General features: G+C 40.0%; 1 protein-coding gene across 35 annotated transcripts in view; it reads left to right on the plus strand.

Annotated features, from left to right (window-relative positions):
* Positions 1–20774, plus strand: part of PTPRD (protein tyrosine phosphatase receptor type D) — a 1589668-nt gene that overhangs the window by 1521070 nt on the left and 47824 nt on the right. For all 35 annotated transcript variants that reach the window (XM_083185941.1, XM_083185944.1, XM_083185945.1 and 32 more), the window contains 2 exons: positions 3880–4003; positions 17921–18096. In XM_083185941.1, the coding sequence (XP_083042067.1) occupies positions 3880–4003; positions 17921–18096 (300 nt within the window). The remainder of the gene's footprint in view (positions 1–3879; positions 4004–17920; positions 18097–20774) is intronic.

A 20774-nucleotide genomic window follows, 5' to 3' on the forward strand; every position in this document is an offset into this window, starting at 1 on the left:
CTTCAAGTCTGAAGATGAGACTGTAGCATGGTCAGTGACCATGTGTTTATACACTACTGTATAAAATCTCTATGCTTCAGCATAATAACTACTTTACTTCAGAGTGCATTACAGTAATTTTAGAACTAATATTTTTGAATGCAAATCATTTTCACTCTTAGATAAATTGGAGCAAATCTTTAAGGCGCCCATACACGGAGCAATGAGCTCTGTACTTTTTGTACAAGATTGCATTGTATCTAGTACAAAAAGCATACAATGTGCTACAGTACTGATGCAATCTAGTAATAAAAGTACGGACTGCACAGACTTTCTGTGCTGTGCGATGTGATATGCGTGCATCGCATCAAACCAAAAAAAAAACTCATCGTGTGTGGGCACTTTTAGGATAGAGGTTTGACTCATAATTCTCCATACAGGTGATCATGACACAGGTGTAGCTTTTTATCTAGGAGTTCAAAAAGATGAGATCAAAAGATGATTTAAGGCCCACACACACTGGGCGATTTTGAGCTGAAAGCCGCTCAAAACAGCAAGTTTGAGCGGCTTTCATCTCAAAGCCGCCCAGTGTGTATGGCCCGGCGATGATCGCTGCTCTGCGCTCCAGCATCATCGCCGGGAAAGCCCATTGACATTTGTACCAGCACATTTTAAATCGCTGTCTGAGGATAGTGTTGGAGGTTTCTGTTGCTAAAGGAGAGCGTTTGATTTTAATACCCAAATTTTGTTTTAGGTTGTTTGAGTTTGCCTGTGGTATTATTTACCAAGCTACAGTACTGTATATACCTTCATGTATTCAGAATCTTTAGTCAGGTTATGGTCATTGGGTTGACCTACTGTAGATTAAGTCGACATATTGTACATTGTGTCAACACCCTTAGGTGCATTTGGCCAGTAATCAAAAGATTAGCAGGATTTCAACGCAGGGATGCCTCACGCATACATATTATAATCCATGCGCAGGCTATCGATAATCACCCTGCTAATTCGCAGCTGGGCAATCAGATCTGAATAACCTGCTGTATTTCATTTAATTCATGGAATTTTTGTTTAAAAATATTGAAATAAATGGTCAAGCTGGAAACTCTGCCAGTATTTCCTTTTCAAAGCCCTTACACTGACACAGAAATGTATATATGGTATATCTGCTAGCTTTTATTACCTGTGTTGCATGTATTCTATATTGCTGCAAGTGTTTATCCCAGAAAAAGTTTATCATTCATTGCAAGACTTTACAAAGGAGATAAAATGGACTTTGTTCAATGGAATACAGGGCCTAATTCAGCATGGATTGCTAATTAGAGGAAGAGCAGTTGCCTGCCATCAAAAAGTTGCCTCCCAGAAAGAAAGAATAGCGATACATTCGCAGATCTGTTCCCTTATTCTCTAAAGAACCAAGTTGCTGCTGATGTCAGAGACCCACCCAAAAATCACCTTGGCACACCTTCGCTCTCACAAACAAACCCCGAAAACGACTTATGTTTCTACCTCTAAACGCTGGTTTTCTGTCAAACTGCAAATGCTATGCGTACAGATATTTATTTGCTATATGCTTACATGCATGCACAATGTGAATACAGTTCATGCGCAGTCATTCGATAATTAGTTGGATTGTGCATTCTCTAATTAGCGATCCATGCTGAATTAGGCCCTATTTTTATATGCAATGAGTACAAGGACGTTTGAAGGTGACTTACATTTGACATGGCTTTGTCAATTAGAACGATAATGTATGTGATATTGGTATATCTTGTATAAGAAACCTCTTCGGGGGGGTATTCAATCTCCCACAGCCACCTGCGGGGCCCTATTCAATGCTGTCTTCCTCAACAGCATTGAACAAGGGATCTCGCAGAACAAGCTGGGAATTGACAAGCTCCCAGCCACAGCTCGCCGATTCCCGTCCACGCCCCCTTCTCGTCCTGCGGCAGGCAGGGCATTGAATCCTGCCTGCTATTTCTCGGTCGAGAAGGCCAAGATCGGGACAGGGTCATGGCTGTCGGGCCAGCTCGACAGAAGTGACCCAACATTGAATAAAGAGCAGCCCATTACACCTTTAGGGCCGGATTCAGTTGTGTTCTTCAAACCCTTTAGTGCATACTTATTGATACAATCGGAATAAAACAATAGAAGAATAGCAGTTTGGTCACATGTCTCCACACAGCCCTTGGAGTTAACATTTAATCATCGGAACTCTATTCTTTGGGAAATGTATGTATATAAGTATATGTATTATCCCGATGGTTGTAGCCTAGTGCATTGTTAACTACTGGATGGATGTCATCTGATTGACTTGTTATACATCTAAGCTGTGTCATTGTGCTTGGCATGGCATGTATAGTCTTCAGGAGAACAACACCTAATTACATTGCAGCCTTATTAAAAAAAATTATATGCATAGGTGATTTATGCTGAGAATGCTGATTACGAGCAGTACATCATCACCAGACCATTAATTATGTGATTGCATTTCTCATCAAGTAATCATTTGGTGAGTCACCTTTATCAAGATATAAAACTTGGATTGAAGCAGGAATAGTACAAAAATGTAATGTAGTATGCATTAGTAACATTAATCTGAAAAGTACATATACTTATTAAGATGTGTCCTCATATTGTACATCTTTGCCGCAGTAATCAGCCCCCTTTGGCACACCAGGTAGCGTGAGAAATAGCAGGAGGTGTCTTTTTTGGCGAAAATGTGCCTTTGTCGCAACACAGTGCAACTAAGATGCACATCGAGACTGTGCTGATTCATTTGATATATTCTTTGAATGTTCTTTAAAAAACAACTTTTAGGAGAGAAACACCTTTAACTTTAATGTACTAGTATAAAGCATGAAGATAGTTACATTTACAATAGAAATGTGATCATCATTCTATAACAATAACTAATAGCAATTATAATATTCAGAAACACAGAAATAAAATGTGCTACAGACATCTGTAATAGCATAGTTATGTTTCTATTGTATTTCTATAGTATTTCAGGCAAATTAATATACACAGTGCAGTTGCATAGAATTGAGTAAATTTATAACATAAATCATGACTGCAATACCATAGCAAATCATGCCGATCATAGAGGTAATAAAACAAAAGCTCACAATGCATCTTGAGCTTGAGTAATAGACTCTAACATAGTTTCATTCATCAGTGGTGCCGAGAAAGGGGGTACTACATACCTGGGCACAGGCCTGATGAAGGGGCCCAATGGGGCCCTCATTACCTGTCAGTGGCAGCTGCAGCAGCTCTTCTCTACCCAGCACATGTTGTGTGCTGGGTTGCAGTGTTGCCAGTGAGATGCTTACAGTACTATTTTTGTATGTATTTTATTCTAAGGGTGCATAACCACGCCTCCTACGATTAGGCCACATCCATGAAAAGTTTCCAGGCCCAGACAGGCTCTCTTATGCCCTGCTAATCATACTTAATATTAAAAATATATATCCGAAGCCTGGAACAAATATCAAATTGGTATTTTAGTCTTGAATAATCTGTAAGTTTTGCTTGTTGCTGGCAGACATTACAATATGTGGGAATTCATTTGTCCATGGCCAATCTTTACCACTTTAAAAAGATCTGTTTTGGGCAAAAACACATAGGACTCATGATAAGTTCTTGGGCCTATTTGTTTTCTCAGCCACGATTGCGAATACAGGGTACTTATTGAGTATTTTTGTTCAGGCTGCCTCCTTTGGACTATTTGGTAAATTACTGCGGACAATTGAATTGCTCTCTTTTATCTTAAGACAGGGTTACATAGCTTTAAAATGTACTTTGTATCTCGGTGATAGTCGTTGCTTTAGGTGCTACATTCTCTTGAAAACTACAGATACATTTTATACCTCATTGTGTTCTCTTTCATTTCATTTATAGTCTATTGACCCAGGACAACAATTCACATGGGAGCACTCTAACCTGGAAGTTAACAAACCAAAGAATAGATATGCAAATGTAATTGCATATGATCACTCACGTGTTCTGCTTTCAGCCATTGAAGGTAAGCAAAATCTTCTTACTTCAATGAACAGTGGTATTAATGTCTCAAACTATCATGAACAGGTGCTTTACAGTGTTCAGAAAGTGCTTCTACATTTGGATTTTGTTTTGGAATAAGCTAAAGGGAAAACTATTAACTTTGTGTATTTTGCTGCACTTTTACACCTACTGTATCATTGTTTTTGTTTTAATTCATAAATTTGACTGCACTGCAAAACACATATAACTGCCTACTCATTCCACTGACAAATCCATTTGTTGGGGGGGGGCTGTGGTATGACTTATATTTGCACTATTACATTGATATTTATTATAATAATGTTATTATGGTTTAGATATAATATTTTATTATAGTATGGTTAGTAGGGTACTTTGATATTTTAACGACTATTTCAAGTAAAGCTCCATCAATGATCTGTTTCCCTCCAATGGTCAGTTCTCTATCCGGATGCAACATGAGTTTGATATTAAAGGTTTATGAAGTTTATGGTTTATGAAGACATTATTATCATTTCAAATAGAACTTCTACATTAATGAAACATAACATGAAAAGAACTGATTAGTAAAAAATTTACCTTATTGTAACTCTTTAATTTTGTATGGTATTTTTGCATTATTAGCGCTAGTTGCATAAGGGAATGGGGAAGGCGAAAAGGTACCTGTGCACTAGTGCCACCAATATTATGTCTGAGCATAGTAGAAAAATGTGTAAAAATTCCACAATGAATCTACATTTAGGTGCTTCAGCTCTAATGATTAGTGTGGAGGTGCACCCCTGAGAGGAATTTAAAGTGAAGTGAAGAAAGGAAAAGCACTCTCTTTGTTTGGGGGCACGCTTTTTGAATAAAACTTAACGTTTATTGTATACTAATATTAAGATTGTTTTTTTTTTTTTTACATTGATTATCATCACACAAAACACATAAGTTTGTTACCAATCTTTGTTGTAGGATATATACTTATATTATCAGTTGATGATTCAACCTCTATTGTCATACATATTGTATCACATTGGTACAATGTTGATACATCTATTTGCGACTGTCAGTAGAGTTTTAAGTACTAATAAAGATTGAATCATCAACTGATAATATAAGTATATATCCTACAACAAAGATTGGTAACAAACTTATGTGTTATATGTTTTTGGGTGTCATGTAAGTGGTTTTGATGATAATCAATGTAAAAAAATAAATTCTTAATATTAGTATACAATAAACGTTAAGTTTTATTCATAAAGCGTGCCCCAAACAGAGTGCTTTATTAGCGCTGTCTATTGGCTGTCGGTTTGACACCTGTGGTCAGTACATATGAATAATAGAACCTTATGATGTATGCCAATGGTGCATATTTGCTTCTTTTGTCACCAATATCTATATGTATGAAACTACAGAGTTAACAGGACTTTAGCTTTGACCAAGATTTCAACAATAGAGGATAATGGATTGTTCTCAGGCAACCTGTAGCCAGTGCTGTCACTTGAAATTAGGCATTTACACCAAAATCCATCCATCAGTGGTGTTGGGATGTGTTAGGGCTAGACTGCAGGTAGGGGGGTAGGTGCAAAGGGTAAGTATAATTACAAAGCCCCTGTCAGGATTCTGTTTAACAGGATGCTGCTGTCGAGCTTCTGAAAACCGGTCATGCATACTGTATTCTTTACATCTACCGTGTTAAATATAGCCACATTATAGATTTTGGTCTGTACATAGATTGGCATGATGTCAACAAAAAATCTCATGATCGCACATATTGTCTGAACTGCACCACAATATTTTTTGTTGTCCTCCGTATGCCCTGCAGTGGCTATCTATATTGTAGAATTACTTTCCATATTTACGTGCCCATGCTTGTTTTAGTGTCTCCTTCTCTGTGGGTACCAATACTTTACAGATATAAAACATCATAACAAGTAGCATCAAATATAGTTTTAGCAATGGGTAATTCCAAATATCCATTCACACCATATATCCCTAATACATGCATACTGTGAGTTCTGTGGTTGTTGTTTTAAAGAACAATTTAGCACCTTGGAGGACAAAATATTTTTCTTGTCCAGCAGCAAATAGTGCAAATTATGTTACACTTAATAAAACAAGTCAAGAAATGACATGTTTTGTTCAGAAGAAATTTACATATATTTTTTTCAGATCATAATGGAGTTGAGAATAATTTTAATATATTCTGGTAACACATACCACAGTATATTAGTTTATAAATGTCTCTTGTCAGCTTTACGCCCTCATATTACAGTACTGCTGAATTCAGGTTCTTGGAACAGATGTGGCATTGTGAATATATAGTCCTTTTGTTGCTGCATGCATAGAAAAAAGCATTTCAAAATCTAATAAAAATGTATTAAATATTTTCTCATTTCCTTGCATCAGACACACATGACAACATTACTTGCTATCTCATTCCATTATCACAAAACAAATGATCTCTGGTGTACCAGGTCATTAGTAACAGACCAGTTGTGTCTTTCTTTAATCTTTGAGAACATTAGCCACCGGAGAGGGGGCTTTTAAACTATGTATAGGGAAGGAATGCATAATATCCAGGGACAATATCCACATCCCCCAATTATTTCTAACACACAGTTTTAAGAAGCATTATACTCAGCAAGCTATGAAAAGTATTTCAAGTGTTTTGTTTTTATATCTTGCAGAAAAATAGTTATTTTGTTAGTATTGGTATTATTAGTGCCACCCAGGGTTTTTAAAGGGCTTACATACTATGCAGTGTGATTTACAATACGGGGAATGCAATATAGGGTACATCGGATGCGATATCGGCCGATATATCAGATGATATATCGGTCAATATATAGATGCGATCCTATGCGATTTTGTACCTGTTCATAACCCCACTATCCACTACGCGTGGAGTTGATTTTATATAGTGTGTCGAGCGCAGTGAGCCACGAGCCTGAAGCGTGGCGAGCGGACGCGGATTACTGCGCTCGCCACACTATATAAAATCAACTCCATGCATAGTGGATAGTGAGGCTAAGAACAGGTAAAAAAGTGCATTGATATATCGGCCGATATCGCATCCGATATATTGGTCAATATTGCATCCGATATATCGGGCGCTGTGAAAATACACAAGTACCCAATATAGACATACAATAAACATACAGTGAAAATGGTTGTTGACTTTCTCATACTTCCCATTTCACTGGGTAGAGTTCCTCAGACATCTGAAGGCCCCTATCCTAGTGCAAGGTATCGTATGTGATACTCTGCCAACTCAATCGGCAGTTCCCAGGCAACTGGTTCACATACAATACAACATGTGCAATCCACGGGAACGCGCCTTGGATTGGAGTAGGAGCGAAATGACATGCAATATGGCCCCTTTTTAGACGATCCCTCGCTCTAGAAGCTTGGAATCATATGAAAAGAGGCCATATCACACTAGTAGATGGGGGCCTTTAGTGGTGATTCCCTGACCCTACTGCGCTGTTGCTCTATCCAATGGAAACCCTCTATGATTGGTGATCTGTAAGGCAATCGGAAATATTAAGGGATCCATTTATCAAGGAGTTTTATCTATTTAAAACTCATTGCATATGAGAAATAGTGCCCCCACCTTGTTTTTCAAACACAGCCGTAAGAGCTGATTGGCTAGAGCACCATTTATCAATAAGTTTTAAATAGATAAAAGTAATTGATAATTGGGCCCCTAAACATGTTAAAAAAGCCTGATTTACTGATCTTCTGGAGATCTGGATTTTTAAACATGTTTAATATTGCTGATTCCCTAGCCAGGCCATTGGGGAAGCTGAAATATGTATGATGTATTGGGGCATAACTGTTTCAGATTTTAACTCAGAAAAATGTGACATGATATGATTTCAGTCCAGAGATTGCTTGGCTGTGCCAGTGAAAGCTCGTTAAACATATAGTCCATATTGCTTTATATAACAGCTTTGCTAAATCATTCTCTTCAGTATATCAATTGCTATGTTACCTGTACTTGAGAATGTCTGTATCCAAATTGTCCAAGCAGCTGATTGACAAATTTAAATGGATTCAGTCTCTCAGTTAATTCTCATGGACTTTGGCACTTATTCAGAACTGATCGCAGTACAAATTTGTTCTCAAAATGGGCAAAACCATGTGCACTGCAGGTGGGGCAGATGTAACATGTATTGAGAGAGTTAGATTTGGTGAGCTATTTTGTTGCTGTGCAGGGTAAACTGTATGCATTATTTTTACACTGCAATTTAGATTTCAGTTTCAACACACCCCACCCAAATTTAACCAAAATTGCACATGCTACATCTGCCCCATCTGCAGTGCACATGGTTTTGCCCAGTTTGAGAACAAATTTGTACTGTGATCATATTTGAATAAGGGCCTTTGTGCAGTCAGACAACACTTAAGGTGCCCATACATTAGTGCGACTTCTCTGGTGGGAGAAGCTGTAGCCAATCCCCTTTGAGATGCCCGGGACCTTCCCGGGTGGCAGAATATCATGCGGTCCTGTTGCATGTGATATAACGCATGCATTACCATTTGCCAGGAGTCTGTCAGTGTCATAGGCCGAACACGTAGGCAGGTCCAATCTCCGGGTACAATGCACATGGACCTTGCATCAGATCAGATGTGAAACACATCCGAATTCGCCAGCAATTTCTCTGCGCAATCCATCATAATTATAAGAAAAATGGTTAAATCGATCAAGTGTATGGCTAGCTTAAGATATATGTACATAGGGCCAAAACTTTGTGGGCTCCAATGCCCCATATCCATATTTTGAAATTACCAGTGATTACCAACCCTTCTCTGCAGCATTTATTCATTTTATGCCCTATAATATTTCCCTATAGTAGCATTCTAGTTAGGCGAGTATTAAGAGAGGAGGGGGTCTGTGTTTCGTTTCTATCTGGTACCCCCTTCTAGCTGGAAATGTTTTATGTTCAAATATTTTATTGAAGATGAAACAACATAGCTTATTTACGTACAACGGTTCTAGAGTTAACTAGAAGACATGTGGTTATTAGAAGGCAATACAACAGGACCGTTGATGGTTACGTTCCTTAAGAAAAGATGTACTTAAATGAACTAGTAGGGGGGAGGGGGTAATGGATAGGGGCGGGGCTGGAGGAGTGGAGGTTGGGTTGGGGGGCGGATACGTTGAGAAAGGGAGGGGGGGAAGCGGTGGGGTAGCGAGGAGTGTGTAGAGGGGGAGTGTCGTTGAGGTTTGTGAGTTGTTAGGGTGTTTTAAGGGGAAGGAGCTGCACAAAATGAGAGTAGAGTCATGAGATGAGTTTAAGGACCAAGGAGGGGGTAGGTCGGACTGATAGGAGCTGATGCGGGTGTAGGGGAGATCAAACCAGTCCTGGGAGGGGAAGGTTTCTTGAGGCATACCAGGGTTCCCATACCTTGTGAAACTTCTCCACTGTGTTATTTTGGAGGCTGGTTATGTACTCCATTTTAGAGACAAACCAGATTCGGTTTAGTAGTTCTTGGTGGGAAGGGGGAGTTGGGTTTTTCCAGGTCTTAGCGATCTGGAGCTTGGCGGCGCAGGTGATGTGGAGGATCAGCTTATTGGAGAAGGAGGTTAACCGGTCGACCGGGGCACACAGAAGCATTGTGGGCGGTGTGAGTGGGGGGCAGGATGGGATGGATGAGTTTATAACCGATTGCACCATGTTCCAGAAAGGCCTAATGTGTGGGCAGGTCCACCAAATGTGGAAGAAAGTTCCTTCACATCCGCATTGTCGCCAGCATGAGTTGGGTACAGATGGGTATATAGCATGAAGACGTTTTGGGACTAGGTATCATCGGGTATAGATTTTGTATGAGGTTTCCTTAATAGCTGCACTGATAGAACATTTAGATATAGCCAGGCGGATCTCTTTCCAGGAGTCTTCTCCTAGGGAAATATCCAAGTCCATTTCCCAGGCTCTTTCATGAGTTTCTAAGGGTGGGCCGTCTGGCGTGAGAACGGAGTGGTATAGGTTTGAAATGATGCCTTTTTCCATAGGTCTCTGGGAACAAAGATTTTCTATGGGGGTAGGGTTTCTGAGAGAGCCCGTCCTAGATAGGGAGACATTAATAAAGCTCCGGATTTGGAGGAACTGATAAAAGAGGGAGTGTGGGAGGTGGTGTTTTTCCTGGAGGTCGGCGAAGGATAGCAGCGTATTCTTGTCGTGGACGTGTCGCAAGCGTGTGATACCTGCTGAGGACCATGTGGTGGTCATGTGTAGGGATTGACCTGGGGGGAAGGATGGATTTTGCCAGATAGGAGTTTGGGGGGAGGGGTATGAAGTGAGTGAGAGCTTGGTGGTGAGTGAGTCCCAGACAGAGAGGGTGAGGGAGATTGTGGGTATAGCTAAAGCTGAGGCAGGTCTGAGTTGACGTGGGACCCAAGGTAAATAGGAGACGGAGAGTGTCTTTGAGAGGTCATATTCCATGTCGACCCATCTTTTCACACCGCGGGGGGAGTGCCAGGCGACTAGTTGACTGAGTCTGGACGCGTGATAGTATTTGGAGAGAAGGGGAAGGCCCAAACCGCCTGAGGTTGGATTCTTGGCAAGGATGTCTCTGCGTATGCGGGGTTTTTTGTGGTTCCAAACAAATTTACAGTAAGAGGTTTGGAGGGTGGCAAGGGTTCTTTTGGGGACAGCGATGGGGAGGGTCTGAAAGAGATAGAGAAGCTTTGGGAGCACAGACATCTTAATAACATTTATACGTCCTATCCAGGATATGAAGAGTTTGCTCCACCTGTCAAGGTCTTGTGTGATAGTCTGGAGGAGGCGGGGGTAATTAAATTTATAAAGGTTCGCATAAGTTTTTGTCAGGTGTATGCCTAAGTATTTGATGGAGTCTCTGCGCCAGGAAAAGGTGAAATTAGACTGAAGGAGATCAAGAGAGGGCTTAGGGATGTGAAGGGGGAGCTCTTAAGATTTATCGTGGTTGATTTTATAACCTGAGAAGTGACCGTATATGGAAAGTTCTTGGAAAAGGTTGGGGAGGGAAATTGAGGGGTTAGTTAAAGTGAGGAGGACGTCGTCTGCGAAGAGGGAGATTTTGTAGTCAGAGTCACCGACCGAGATTCCAGAGATATCGGGGTTGGATCTAATCCGGCTGGCCAGGGGTTCTATGATTAATGCAAAGATAAGAGGGGATAATGGGCAGCCCTGTCTGGTCCCGTTTGAAATGCTAAATGAGTCAGAGGTTATGCCTCCTTCAGAAACTGATGTGGAGGGGTTGTAGTACAGGGCTTGAATAGCCTGTAGAAATTGTCCCTGAAAGCCAAACCTACGAAGGGTGTGAGTGAGAAAGGACCAGGAGACCCGGTCGAAGGCCTTTTCCGCGTCCAGGGCTAGTAATAGGGAGGGAAGTCTGGAAATGTATTAATGTGTGTGTGCACTAGTAGATTCTGGACTGTTCTTTGTTACAAAGAACATGTTTTAATTTAATGATCATATGTTGACTGACGTAGTATAGTATACATGAGTGTCAGTGCTAGTTCACTGTAATCTAACCTAAATCGCTGTACAGCCTACCCCATTCATACCCCATATTCCCATTACACTCCTTTCTTACTAAATGTTTTTTAAAGTTTATACAAATAATGTGCTATTGCCTTCTCTATGAAATGAACGTTATTAGTTTCTAGATAAACCTGCACCAACCACATCACGTCTTTACTGTAAATGCAAAAATGATTTATTTTGAATCTTTTATTGCTTATACCTTGAAAGCTTCATCATATTTTCTGCCTATATATCAGCCATGGACCAAACCGACCAAGGTCGTCCGCTCATTATTCTTCTAATCTGTACAATTCCTTGCCAGAATAATGTTTGATATAGCTCTACTGCTGTTTAAATCAAAAGCATCTTAGTTTGACTTGGGTTTCTCTTGATTATTTGCCTGATAGCTTTCTGTAAGTGATTGACTGCTAATCACTGAATCTGTGATACTAGGTATGAAAAATGAATATTCTTTTTTACTCTTGAATTATGCATATTGCAAATCTAAAGCAATATGTTAGACTGGCGATGTTTCAGCCTACATCAGTAGCTGTAATCCATCTTTAAATGTGATCATTTAATGTAGGAAGACTGTTGTTTTCGTGTACAAGGGAAGGAGCGGACAACCTGTTGTGAAGCTCATTGTTTTGACTTTACGGCTCAGGACCATTAAAGAGCCGACCCACAGTTGAAATGTCGTCCTGATCTTTGACAGTAATTGCAGAAACAAATAATTTTTTATTTTTCTGGCTTTTACATTTGTCTCTCCGCTAATGATAAAGCTATCCAGACATTCCAGCAAGACTCCGTGACAGATTTTTTTTTCTTTTGTCTAATGCAAATATTACGAGAATAATGTATAGATTATTCATGCTTTAGGATATAACCTAGTTTCTGTAAGACCTAATGCACACTGAGTAAAGCAATTGTGTTTTTACCAAGTATGCATTTAGCCATCTCCAATAATTGTAAGCAGCCAGAGCACCTGTCTTGATACAAATCGATCCCTATGATAAATAAGACCACTCTACTCGCTGAAAAACAGAGCGGGTACAGAAGTCACATTCAACACTGAAATAAATCAATAGCAATGGTATTATAGCATGAATGGTAGGCAGGGATTATCTGAGTTCTCTGTACTTTGGATGCAGTCACTGCACTGGCAGTAGAATTCTTCGATGCAACAAGAAGCTATTGGCTTTGACAACAGCTAGGGGGCATGACTGAGCAGATAGTGGTGGACCTTATATAATTTGGGCTTGTGTCTGATTGCTGTCATGGTCAGTCTTAGATCTGAAAGAATTACAGGTGCAGTTGAGGGTATCATAAAGTTCTAAATTTGGATAGAACGTGTATTATTATTATATTATTATTTTATTAAATATTATTATTTTTATCCTTTATTTATAAGTATTTATAGTAATTTATTATTATTATTATTATTATTTTTATAATTATTATCCTTTATTTATATGGCACTACAAGGGCATCTACATCCACATGTATACACACACACACACACACACATATTCTAGGGTTAATTTTGTTGGAAGCCAATTAGCCTACCAGTATATTTTTGGATTGTGGGAGGAAACTAGACTACCCATAGTAAACCCATGCAAACACAGGGAGAGTATACAAACTCCGCACAGTTAGAGCCATAGTGGGAATCAAACCCATGACCTCAGTGCTGTGAGGCAGTAATGCTAACCATTACACTGTTCATGATGTCCCACATGACTGGACATGACACACAAATAAGCTCAGAGTGGCTGAAATTGAGCGCTACTGTAGGTGCCATTGTAAGGAGAATGGTGTAGGAGATAGTCTTAGGAAGAGAAGGAAAGCACATGAGGGAAGAGGGCACTACTCATGATAGCTTACTTTCTTAATTGTATATGCAAAAATACACAGATATACAAAAATACACTGATATAAATGAACAAGGACATAATTGGGGTTGAGTGCCATTGTAAACTTTTATACAGTATGTACCCTTCTGTTTTTGTTTGCTCGTTTAGTTTTATGCAGAATACACAGAAAAATACATTATTGGTCAGTTATGAGCATAAATAAAAGAGCAAGCATCAGTTTTGGCTAGCAGAATCCAGGACCGGAGCACCCCAGGCGGGGGGGGGGGCTCACCGGCTACACATGGGGGGGGGGGCACTCACCTCCATCCACGGGGACCTGGTCCTAACTGCTGCCCTGCAGTGGCCGGCACCCTAGGCGAATGCCTAAAGCTGCCTAGTGGTGGTGCCGGCCCTGGTTGAATCAGAAATTGAGAGAGTATTGGTAAGAAAACAAATTGGTGAATGATCAACAGGCAAGGCATTATGGGCCTGATTTGCATGCAATCCAAACTGCGAGTGCAAGTGCGATGTTCACATAGTTGAATGATTATATGCAACTACGCATGAGCAGAAAGCTCTAAAAAACTTTATTGAACATGTATTACACAGAGTGTACACACAAAGGTGCTGCTGCGGTTGATTCAGATGCTACCAGGGAGGTGGTGGAAAAGTGATTGACATTCCATGGCCCAAAATGCATCTTTGAAACAAAGACTAGGATGCACACGAGATTGTGCTGATGAATGTGCTATGTAACACTTGTATATCTGTGTGCAACCGTGTCTCTCAATATGTATATGAAGCAGTAGCTGTAGCTTTTTTGTCATGCCAACTTCTGCTGTGCTACATAATCAGACTCAGTTGCACACAGATATACAAGTGTTACATATCATATTAATCAGCACAGTCTCCAAGTGCATCATAGCTGAATCGTCAAAAATTACACCCAAAGCTTGCAGGGCTGTGTTGGACTTAGCAACTCACTCTCACCAGGCTTCTTGCACTTGTGTGGTGCAATGAGGCTAGATGCATGAGGACACATCATTATAAGGATGCACCTAGAGGTATTACATTGTACACGTATGCTAAGATTGTACATCTTAGTCTTTGCACATTCAACCACACCAAAGTACACAGGGGAAGAAGTTTGTAGACTATTTGAATAAATCCACAGTAATAAATGAAAGGAATTGTAAGGAAAAAAAATATTATAGATGGGAAGCAAATGACAAAGGGCAGTATTCAATGAAAAAGTTCTCCGTGCATGGAGAGCGTTTTATTTAGCTCTCCATGCACTCTCCGTGTTCCGGAGGGCTCGCTGCCACTCCTGCTCCCTCTATTCAATGTGGTTAAGACTCGCCGCCACTCGCAGGGAGCAGGGAGCTTTCAGGGAACCGGAAGCAGCCAGAGAGATTAAAGTCTCCCTGGCTGCTCCAGAGGACTGTGGAGGGGAGGGGGGCTCTCCAGGACCCAGGCTGCACCCCCCTATAGCCAGCGGGGGACCCAGTATTCACTGCACCATTCGTGCATAGTTACGTTCGGCTGCAGTGAATATATGAATATCTAATGAGCGGCTCGAGCGCTCGGGCCCCCTGCTGGCTGCACTGTGTAAAAAAAACAAAAACAAAATGTAAAAAAATATATTTTTTTTTAAATTAAATATATATTCATGTGCTATAAGCACATGAATAAAAATAACATGCCCCTTCACAGGAAAAAAAACCTGATTTTTTGACACCAAAATTTAAAAAAAAAACCTTTACGTTCAAAAGTTCACATTCCAGCTCTCCATCAAAAGATGGAGAATTGCTACACGGAGAGAGACGGAGAAAATCACTTAAAAAGACGGAGAATATTTCACATTGAATAGGGTTGCTCGCTTTTGGAGAGCAAAATGCTCCATCCAAGGCGAACAAAGCACAAATTCTCCACAAAACACGGAGAACTTTTCTCATTGAATACTGCCCAAAGAAAGTAAGTGACATATATGAGGAAGATCTGAATAAATTGTAGACTTTTGCACTTTTTAAAAAAAATATTAGACTTCTGTTTAGTGGTCATGTAAGTTATGCTACACCTATTAGTGGGAAGTACACCAAGGCTGCTGAAAGGTGATTGTCCACGTCCTGGCAGTAAGCTCATGTAACAAGATGCTCCAGCCCAACACTGCAGGCAGAGAACGCAAAAGAATAATAACATTGATAAACTGCACTGCTTGCTGGCACCCTCCAGCAACCAAAAACATTCAATCCCATTACTTCAGTAATTCAATACATTTACTGTGTTGCCAGTAAAGTGCATTACTATGCCAGGAATATTTTCACAAATAATCAGCATGAGAATAACTGTTCTTTAAAGCTACATAGTTGTCTTTAATGTTCTATTGATTAAAGGATAAGTGTGTTGTTTACATGTACAATAACTCACAGAGTGAGTTTTATTACAAACCAATTATACATTATATATAGAAAAAAAAAATCATTAACCTGCTATTGATTAGATAACATGCAAACAACAAAACCAACGTAAGGTTTATTTTGTGAACAAACAGCTTGAGTAAAAATAACATGCCAATCAATGTTTTTTCAATCTATACTCGCTTTATAAACATCAGAACTGCTGTAAATATAACTGGGGTGAGTATAAGGGCGGCACAGTTATTTAGCCCATGTTTAACATGTACAGTATAACTCACTGTCCTGTGGAATAGCACGTGATACGCAGTATTTTACAAAGGCAATGTGTGAGGACCATTGGCATAAATGTACATTAGTTTGTTAGAAGAAAGCCACATGACAAGTACAGTTGTGCACAATTACTACCAAGTAATAATTTGCTTACTATTAAACCAAGGGGGTTGTTCTGGTTGATTCGCAAGGCTGCCGTCACCCATTCGCAAGCGCAATTCGCATTCAGGGCATGCGAATGGATGTTACACAGTAACATCCATTCGAAGGTCATGGGGATCCATCCACATCTTTCTATGGTCGCAACCATCGAAAGACTATCAAACTCTTTTGAATCATGGTGCCCTAGAGAGCATTTATTTCACAGCACCCCTAGGGGAAAAAGTATTTTAATGTTTACAATAATAATAATAATAATAATAATAAGTAAATTGTGCCTACCTGTCATCATTTAGGGTCAGTTATGTGGTGGTGTACAAAGTTGTGCTTTAGTTAGTCCACATGTTTTATGATTGGCAGCCACTAACACTGGTTTGGCCTATAACTCTCATAAATAATCTGATTTGGTCCTGAACCTCAAACCGGAGGCACATCTGGAAGAGCCTTGCAGCACCCCAGGGTGCCATGGCACACAGTTTGGGAAGTAAGCCATTCTCATTATACACTGGATGGTGTGTGTAATACAGTAGTGATAATTAACAATATAGACGGTCTATAACATAGATCGTAGTGAAGGCAGTCTAAAGACATCTCATGGTAATAATCCTGCTGCACTCTCTGGTCCGGTGTGCTGATTAAATGCTGAGATCCACACTAGACTTGATGATAGGAAAAGCTGTTGTCCATGGGCATATACAGACACTCTATTCTGTCTCTTACAGTATATTGCATCTACTGTATATGGCTGTAGATCTAGGAAAAATGTATTATATGCTACTACTATTGTGGTCCTGATTTGCGCTGGGGATGTTCTGGGTTACTGGAAACCCCCTCTGCATTTGCGGATGCAATGCTTGTTTATACCTTTGATTGACAATATATTTACTGTCTATTATGGTCTGTTACAATAGCTTAAAATTGGCTAACACATGTGTCCTCGTAGATCTTTTCTGCAGTCATGCCAAACAGCCCATCTTATCTTACCATGTCCATTGTGACCCTTCTAGCATCAGGCACACTGATATACAAGTATTGCATATCATGTTAATGAGCACAGTCTCATAGTGTGTTCTAGTCCCACCCCATTGGAACTAAGATGCATCTTCGGCAAACAACGCTTGAAGCCAACAGACTTGCACAAGACCTGTCAACTTACTGTACTCACTCCAGGCATCTCTATTTCCCGATGTGGTTAACCCCCAGGCAACACTCTGTAATTCATAGATTCCACGTGAAATGCTGGAATCTATGGTTTTTCCCCATGAATGCATTTACTGTAGACTTTTCCTTGGCGCTTCTAAGGCTGCAAACAAAAATACTTGCTATGCACGGACCAGCTGGTGCTGACCAGATTGGTCCAGGCCAACAATTAGATAGGCCCCTAAATTTTGGGAACCGTTGCTTTCCTTTTTATGCAACAGTGAGGTTGTGTATCAGCCTGATAGTTTGTATAAACTGAACCTAATGGCCAGTATGTTATTTTTGTGCAAAATGATTAACTTTTCTGATTCTAACCCAAATAAATGTATTGCCAGTATTGGACTACCTAAATAATGTTATTAAAAAAAATATTTCAGGACTTGGAAGTAATCATCCTGTAATAGCTGTTTGAAAGAAATCTGAAACGATCACAAACAGAAAAGAAAGCTTGACATTTGTAATACAAGGAATTCTGATGGATCATTGTAGCTGGTCCCACGTTCAATCATCTGGGTTTTTTTCACAGGCATACCAGGAAGTGACTACATCAATTCCAATTACATTGATGGTTACAGAAAACAAAATGCCTATATAGCAACACAAGGGCCTCTTCCGGAAACCTTTGGAGATTTCTGGAGAATGATGTGGGAGCAGCGGAGTGCCACAGTTGTAATGATGACAAAGCTAGAAGAGAGATCAAGAGTAAGTATACTGTATGTAGAAATACTGTAAATATGTTGTTTTGTAACTCTCATCTATATGCAAAATCCAAGACTTTTGTTGAAAAATGAATATCAGTAATAAGACAGTCCGAAGACCAAGATTAATTCGCTCACCAGTGTGTGTGTTATATGTTTCCTTCACTAGTTCTCTATATTAGTGTGTTATGTTAAACTGTTGTTGAACTATTTGTCTTTATTTTAATAGTGTCTTAATGTAGGAAATCATAATTCAGATAATTTTAAACTAATGTGCGCCTATATATGGTTGGGACTATACATAAATAAAGTACAATAGCGGCACAATGTTGATGATTAGTCCCCATTTGGATGTGGGAGTGTTCCTGTTAAGCTTACCGTTGGCTTTTGTTCTTTATTCACAGCCTTGAAGGCCAGATCAGCCATTATAGTGACTCTTTGCTTTGTGGGAATATTTTGAGGTTGCTAAGGGAGCAAAAAGTGGAACAAGGGGGTTTGAGCAGCGCTGGGTTTCACTGAGAGAATCACAATGTAAATTCAAACAATTTATTGTATACAAATATTTTTTACAAGATAAAAACAATAAAATATGAAAATAAAACATAAAAATAAAAATAAAATATTGTACGAAAATAAGTATAGGGGTCAAGGTTGCAACCAATTATTCCTGCATAGTGGAAGGAAAGGAGAAGTCTCCGTTATATAAGTGGTCTCCAAGAAGGCCCTTGGGATCTCCAATAATTAGGGGTGGAGAAAGTTCATCTCAATGATGTGACAAAATGAGATATCACAGTGGTTTGGGGGGGTGATGAAAAAAATAAAGTTCCGGAATATTACCCAGCTTGATGGATGGGTTACCCTGGTAAGTGGAAGGCAGTCTGTCTGAGATAGTCCACAGTAGGCAAATGGCACTTTGCTTGGCAAAAGGTGGAGATGGCAGGGTCCTGTGTTGTAGATGGAGTGCTGGTCCGGTGCTTGGATGAAGAATGGCTAAACGCGTTTCGGCACCTAACTGGTACCCTACTCAGGAGCAGTGCATACACTGCTCCTGAGGAAGGTACCAGTTAAGTGCCGAAACGCGTTGTGCCATTCCACTTACCACGGTAACCCATCCATCAAGCTGGGTAATATTCCGGAACTTTATTTTTTTCATCAACCCCCCCCCCCCCAATCCACTGTGATATCTCATTTTGTCACATCATTGAGATTAACTTTCTCCACCCCTAATTATTGGAGATCCCAAGGGCCTTCTTGGAGACCACTTATATAACGGAGACTTCTCTTTTCCTTCCACTATGCAGGAATAATTGGTTGCAACCTTGACCCCTATACTCATTTTCGTACAATACTTTATTTTTATGTTTTATTTTCATATTTTATTGTTTTTATCTTGTAAAAATATTTGTATACAATAAATTGTTTGAATTTACATTGTGATTCTCTCAGTGAAACCCAGCGCTGCTCAAACCCCCTTGTTCCACTTTTTGCTTCATTTGAGGGTTCCCACAATTCCCTCCTGAGCAGCAGCTAAAGACAGCGCTTTCAGATACGTAACCCCTCCAGTTTTTCAATATTTTGCTAAGGGAGCATTATATTACACAAATGTTTCTACATATGCAATATAATAGCCTAGTTTCCCTCCATCGCTTTACATTTGAGCACTGGTGTATTAATAATGGGTGCAGTGCACTCCTCACAGGGAAAATTGCCCTGGTGTTTTTCGCATGTGCAGAAGTAAAATCACTACATGCGCATTAGACTTTACATCGCTGCTGGCAGAGAGGAGGGGGCACCGGATGGAGGAAGCGGCACACAGCCCTTCTCCTCTCTGCATCTGAGTACATGACTTGGATCGTTCATGAAGTGAAAAAATACAACATATTTCTTTTATCCATTTATACTGACATTATTTGGAAGTAGAAGCAAGTTGATTCACACAGAAGGAATTGGAATATTAATCTCTTGCTTCAAAGGGATGGATTGGCTGAGTTACATTACTTATGAATGGCTGGGGAAGGCTCTGCAGAAATAGACAGTACTCTGCCAACATCACATTAGTTAATGTGACAGCCTAATCAGCCTAGTAGGAAACTCTTGGCCATATTGGATAATTGGGATTACAAAGTTGCAAGCCCGATGGTTTGTAAACACCAATACCACACAATACTTGTATCTTCTCTGCTTTAGTCCTAGTACAGGGAGTCCATGATATGGGCCCGTGCCTTCATCAGGGTTGACATAAAGGTGGTCTATTAGGGCAGTGAACACACAGTGGGCCTTATTCTAGTTCACTCTTAGAGGCAAAATCCTTCTTAGCTGGACAAAACCATATGCGCTGCAGGTAGGGCAGATGTAACATGTGCAGATAGAATTAGATTTGGCTGGGGTTTTTCTTTAAAGTGAGATCTATATTGCAGTGTAAAAATAAAGCAGTCAGTATTTTCCCTGCACAGAAACAAAATAACTCACCCAAAGCTAATTCTCTCTGCATATGTTACATCTGCCCCCCTGCAGTGCACATGGTTTTGTCCAGCTAAGAAGGAATTTGCCTCTAAGAGTGAACTAGAATAAGGCCCAATGAGTCTTCTTTCTTGAGCCCTTGAAGCAGCACAGCTCTATGGGTGGTTGATATTGCAGTAGCATGAGTTTCTGACCTCATTCTAAACCAATATTATTATGACC

This window comes from Crinia signifera, chromosome 1 (genome assembly GCF_055691185.1).
Source record: "Crinia signifera chromosome 1, ASM5569118v1, whole genome shotgun sequence".
NCBI lineage: Eukaryota > Metazoa > Chordata > Amphibia > Anura > Myobatrachidae > Crinia > Crinia signifera.